The sequence below is a fragment of the Enhydra lutris genome, unplaced genomic scaffold (assembly GCF_002288905.1).
Source record: "Enhydra lutris kenyoni isolate GAN:26980312 unplaced genomic scaffold, ASM228890v2 scaffoldscaffold7, whole genome shotgun sequence".
Taxonomy (NCBI): Eukaryota; Metazoa; Chordata; class Mammalia; order Carnivora; family Mustelidae; genus Enhydra; species Enhydra lutris.
In genome coordinates this window covers 351900-357899 of record NW_019154091.1, presented here as the reverse complement: position 1 = coordinate 357899, position 6000 = coordinate 351900, and the positions used below count along the sequence as shown (strand labels likewise).

The following is a 6000-nucleotide window of genomic DNA, read 5'->3' as shown; positions in this document are numbered from 1 at the left end:
ATACCACAGTCCCCTTATTTTAAAGAGTGTAAGAGGAATGCGTCCCCCATTATGTTTATAAACAATATACTATTTATATGTTAACCCTAACTCACAACTTAAACCATAATGATCAACGTTAATGTACATGTTTCCCCTTACCAGTTCAATTATTAGATATCTGATGGTCTTGAGAGACTCTACTGAATTTTTTTAAATGAACAATATGTGATATAAAAATGCTGACCTACTGAATAACTAAAGCGTTGGCCAAGTTTAGGAATATAGGTCAGAGTTTTAGAAAAATATATAAGAAACATAGCACTGTATATGACAGAGTAGAGATAAGCCTGTGCAAACAGGTGATATGTACAGAGGTGACCAACCACTAAGGTAACCCACCAACTTCTCTCTTAAAACAGTAAGCCTAAACGTTCCAACAAACGTCTTCAAAAGAGCAAATGGATCACTTGCTCACTCAAAATCTTATAATAAAATCACGGTGATATTAAATGGTAGTTTTTTTCATAAGAAAAAATTACAATACAGGTAATAAATAGTAAATCCTGGAGAGTAGCAAAATTTGCAGACCAAATGATAAAAGCATATCAATAAAATGTGTTTAAGAATAATTACATAAAGTTAGTATTTCTATAGCACTATAATCTTTGCTATCAACAATCCAAGACTTTGTTCTCCGTCCAACACTTCTCTCTGCCTTCTCTCTGTTCTTCTCTCTCTCTCTCTCTCTCTCTCTCTCACACACACACACACACACACACACACAATTTCTTACACCATCCTGTCCCTACAAATGCATCCCAGTTTATCTTCTGGTTTTGACTATTCAGTCTTCTTAGAAAGATCAAAATTCTTTCACTGAAACAATGGTTAAATATGACCCACTGCTTTCTTTAAAGATCTCTCGAGGTCATTCTGTGTTTCAAGGCTAGCCTACCAAGACCTTACAGAGCTGAAGTTAAATTCACACTGGCACAGGGAAAAGTAAGTTTATCTTATGCTCAGCAGAACATATTTAAGTCAGGTTGGGAGCTAATAGCTGATCATTTATCCTCAGCTAGCAGAGAGATGGGCATAGTTAAAACTATTAAAGGCTTGGTTTTGGTCCTTTTCATTTTATAGTAGGATTTGCAGGACAACACATCTTTGAGACAAGACAGGCTGAAGTAGAACTCAGTTTCCTCAAATCTGGTATTATTAAGTTAAACAATAATAAATTACATTTCTGCTACATCAGTGATTTTTAATTATTCACTGTAAACATCTTATATTCTTTCCTATTTAATTAATTTCAGAGCTTGAGCGTGTGTCTACATCTATGTCAAATTACCATTTATTCTATGAAAAGCAGCACAAATACTGTTCATTCTGGTTTTAACACAAATTCCTTAAAAAAATGTTAAGGCCATTTAATTGAATCAGGGCCAACTAAAGATTACCCTGGTAGAAGTCAACTACTGATTTAAGATTTTTGAAAAAGAGTCATACGTGGTTGTCTTGTGTTTTCCTTGCTGGGACTTGAGAACAGTTTGTAGGATTTATTAGTCTCCAACGTCCCCATCTCGATCTCCAATAAGCCAAAGAAAATGAAAACTTAAGGCTAAAAGAGCTGTCCCAAGCAGGTCACCCAATGCCGTCAGGTAGGGGATGGAGAAGCTATCCGGGTCCTTCCCTTTCCTCCAGAAGTGATGCACCATCCAGTCAGCAATCCACAGCAAGGTAAACACCTAGAAAACACCAGAGATCATTCCTGTGGCTTGGACATTCCTGGTCCAGTAAATATAAGGCCCACTGGGCCATACGTCTATACCACAGCTTTCTGAAAGGAAGAGCATATGTCAAAGTCAAGAACCACGCTCGAAAAGAAGAAATATTTAACTGGCAGGAAACTTTCCTTCTCACAAGAAAAAAATGACATGTATCTCCGCAATTAATAACTTTTCTTCAATTTTTCCCATATACCATATCATTTTCTTCAAGCTTCCCCCAAATCCCAGTAAGCCTAATATTTAACAGTATTGCACAGTTGCCAAACCACTGCCTGTTTCAACTTCTCTCTATATGATAAACCTGTGAAGAAGGAAGACATATAAGGAAATAAAAATTAAAATAAGGAATAACATTCTCCTATTGCAGGTGTATCAAATGAAATGACGATGCGGAACCAACCATTCACTTACTAATTAGAAGGCCATGGGTGGCCTGTCAGGGGGAAGTGCCAGTCAATGCTAAGAACCACCACCAGAAGGGTCCAATGAGGAATGACCTGTCTCCACAGATGCTCAGATACAGACACAGCGTCCAAATATTTTAAAGGGTGATTCAAACACTAAGGTGACAGATGTTAAGTATTTTCTAGGCTATCGGGAAAATGAGACCATCAGAATGCTTTGAATTTGGGGATCAGATATTTTCTTTTCTTCGAATTATAGAGGAGGATCCTCTAATTTCTAAGCTCCTTTAGTATTAAAAAGGGGTTTGGGGTTAGAGAGGTCAATGTTCCCTGGTTTTAGATAACTTGGCAGGAACAGTGGCGTGGCGGTGAGCCCTCCTCCATCACCCACTCAACAACCGCAGGCAAGTCACTTAACCTCTCAGATGCTCCTTCTCCAAGTGAACGTTAGAGATGATAATGGCACGTACTTCATGAGAATGTTGTGAGAATAACAGAACAAGTCATCAGTCACTGGCACACAGTAAGCTTTCACCAGATGTCTGCTACTAGTAGATCTGAAGAGTGGCATTGCTGTGACAGTCTGTGGCCTCCCAGACAGTGAGAGCCCACCCCCGGTCCAGAGTCTACACCAAGGGGCTGTTATCTTTTGCTGTTCTGACATGTTGGTCATGGAGGTGAGGTGCCTTGAATTCTAAACTTCTGTGTGCTGTGGTTAGCTCTGACATCCTTGCCAGAGAGGAGACTGGCTTGTCTAAACAGAGAGACAAACATGTACCCATTCCAAATGAGTAAACTTTAGATGTCTTTGGACACCTGTCAGAGAGAGAGGCTGCGTCTTAAGCCCCATTTTCTTTTGCATGAGGCTGTTTCTTCTTTAGTGTTTCCCTGGCAAAGACTGTTTTGGGATCACAGAAAGTTCCATCAGGACAACCTGTGTTATATGTGGAGAAAGCATGGAACATTAGGACTTGGAAAAGATAAGACATGGATTTGATTTCCATTTATCAGCTGTATGACTTTGGGCAAGCTTCTTTCCACTCTGAGCCTAAATGTTCTCATCTGAAGAAAACCCAAAAGGACCTCATGTCTGCCACACTGACTTTGAGATAGTTAATAACAGCCTCAGTCTGGGGTGGGGTCAGAAAGAGAAAGGTAAGAAAGCAGCAGGAACTCAGGTTACGTCACTAAAAGCATAATGTACAGACCAAGACAGAGCGCCATCCACTGGGCCCCGGGTGGGCCAGGCCACAGCTGGGCAGTGTGTTCCGCTCCAGATACCTTATTTCCATAGGAACTCGCTCCCCCGGGTCTCCAGTGTCTAGCAAAGTGACTGGCTCCCCAAGCACGCCCTTGCTATTTGACCGAATCCATGAGAATCAGTGGGACACAGAGGATCCCATGAGAACAAGAATGATTTGTTCTGTGTAGGGAGAGTGGGGGGTGTAAACTTAAGGTCATGGCGTCAGGAGATACTAGTTTATAATATGCAGCTTCAGAGGGTAGTTTTAGGCTATGGGAGAAAAGTTACCAGAAGACAGAACGGTTTCCAAAAAAACAATTTGGGTTGTCTATAAACAGACCAAGTCCCGCAGTAAACTCTATATTCCTGGAATGTACGGAGGTTCAATAAAGAATCATGCTATGAGTGAGTAATGTGTCCAGAAGGAAACAGCAGTTTTGAAGAGAACAGGGTAGGTTATTTCTATGGGATTGGCAGGAAATAGAAATAAATCTGTATTATATGTGTATTATATATATTTATATAGGATAAGTTCACATATATTTATATACGTAAATTTATGTAGTATATACTATCATACATATATGATAGGTAAACAACTTAGGAATTCCTTGTTTAACATCTGCACTGAATGGATTAGATTTGTCTAGAACAGGATTTGGCAATCTACAGCCTGTGGGCCAAACCTGCTGCCCGTTTTTGTAAGTAAAATTTTATCGGAACGCCACTCTACCCATTTATTTACTTCCTGTCATTTAGTCTATAATCCTCGCAACATTCTCATGAACTAGACACTCTTGTTCATCTGGAGCCATCAAGTCTGAGAGGTTACGTGACCTGCTTGGCACGGCAATGACAGAACTATGTAGTTGTGACAAAGACCATATGGTCCACAAACCCCAAGATATTTACTTTCTGGCCCTTTGCAGAGAAGGTGTGCTGACCCCAGGAGACAAATGTTTATTCATACAGAAAGAAATAAAATAGCATCTGTACCGCATATCCCAAAATAAATTCTAGGTAAGACTCAGGTACAAAAAAGCAATACATGGGAAGTTTTATACGACCTTGATGTGGAGAATGATTTCATAAGTAAAATGCATAAAATATTAGTTTATATTAAAGATTTCCATGGTTCAATAAACACCATATATAAAGTTAGAAATCATGCCCCAAGCTTGGGGGGGGTGGGAAAAAAGGCTCTGCATTGTATATAACCGACAAAGAATTAGCATTTGGAATATTTAAAGAGAATATACAGAGAACTCCTACGGTTCCGTAAGAAAAAGGAACAACCCAATAGAATGGAAAAGGAAATTGAAAGTGTTAATAAACATATGAAAAGATGCTCTACCTAATAATAAGGGAATGCAAATTAAACCACATTAAACTCCATTTCATACTCATCTGAGTGGCAAAAATCAATTTTTAAGCAACAGTAATAGTGAACCTTGTTTTTCTAAAATGGCCTTTTACGGGGAGATGGCACTGTTCAAAGAGGTTCACATGAACTGATTTACTCCTCAAAATACCTCTAGAATATGCTATGGATTATGATTACCTCTTTTTGACATAAAAGGGCACGAAGGCATACGTGAAGTATAGGAAGCCTGCCAGAGATCACACTGAGGGGACACAGCCCGTGGGCGGAGGCAGGCTCCAACCCATTTTATAGTCTAACACTAAAGCCCACATTATTAAACATCAGTTGGTAAAAAGAGCTCCGCATTGGCAACAGGAGCATAAACTAGCACAACCAGTCTGCAGACCAGCTCGGCAGTCTCTGTTAGATCTGAAGATGGGCATTTCTTCAATTCACCAATTCCACATAGAAACATGATTTAAAAAAAAAAAAAAAGATTTATTTATTTGTCAGAGAATGAGAGAGAGAGAGAGAGAGAGAGCGAGCACAAGCATAGGCAGAGACAGAGAGAGAAGCAGACTCGCGGCCGAGCAAGGAGCCCAATGCAAGACTCAATCCCAGGACACTGGGATCATGACCTGAGTCGAAGGCAGCCACCTAACCAACTGAGCTACCCAGGCGTCCCATGAAACATGATTTCCCCCCGCTTTTTCTTCTCCAACATGGGTAAAAGGATAAAACTGTTCATGGCTGAAGGAGACTGGCCTGGAAACTCTACTGATCCCGGTCCCATGTGGCTACCCAAGGGACTGAGAGGACCCACATCTTGGGGGACTTGCAGAAACTCTGCTGGGAAACTCTGCAGGCACGGTCTCAGAAATGCATAAGGACATTCCTTGCACCAACGTCCTGGAAGTCTGAAGTTGGAGATAACCTCAAAAGGCTATTGACAAAGGAACGAATAAATTAACTCAGGTCACGCAACTGAACCCTACAGAGAAGCTGAAACAAAATGAAAAAGAGCTCCACGAATCAAGAGGAGTATGTCTCAAAAGCCTAAGGTGGAAAGCAGAAAGCAGTAGGAGACTACATGAAGTACGATTCCAATAAGGCTTATGAATATGAAAGACAATACGATGTGTTATTTACAGATTCATTCCGTAGCAGTGCTCGAGAAACATGCTTGGCAGTGACACATACCAATTTAGATAACGGCTCGGG

At 40.4% G+C, this 6000-nt stretch overlaps 1 protein-coding gene across 1 annotated transcript in view; it reads right to left on the bottom strand.

Moving 5' to 3' along the window:
• Positions 1-748: 748 nt before the first annotated feature.
• LOC111142177 (solute carrier family 41 member 2) overlaps positions 749-6000 on the bottom strand; it is a 115909-nt gene continuing 110657 nt past the window's right edge. The window contains exon 11 of the mRNA XM_022495184.1: positions 749-1727. Coding sequence (XP_022350892.1) covers positions 1542-1727 — 186 coding nt within the window. The 3' untranslated portion in view covers positions 749-1541. The remainder of the gene's footprint in view (positions 1728-6000) is intronic.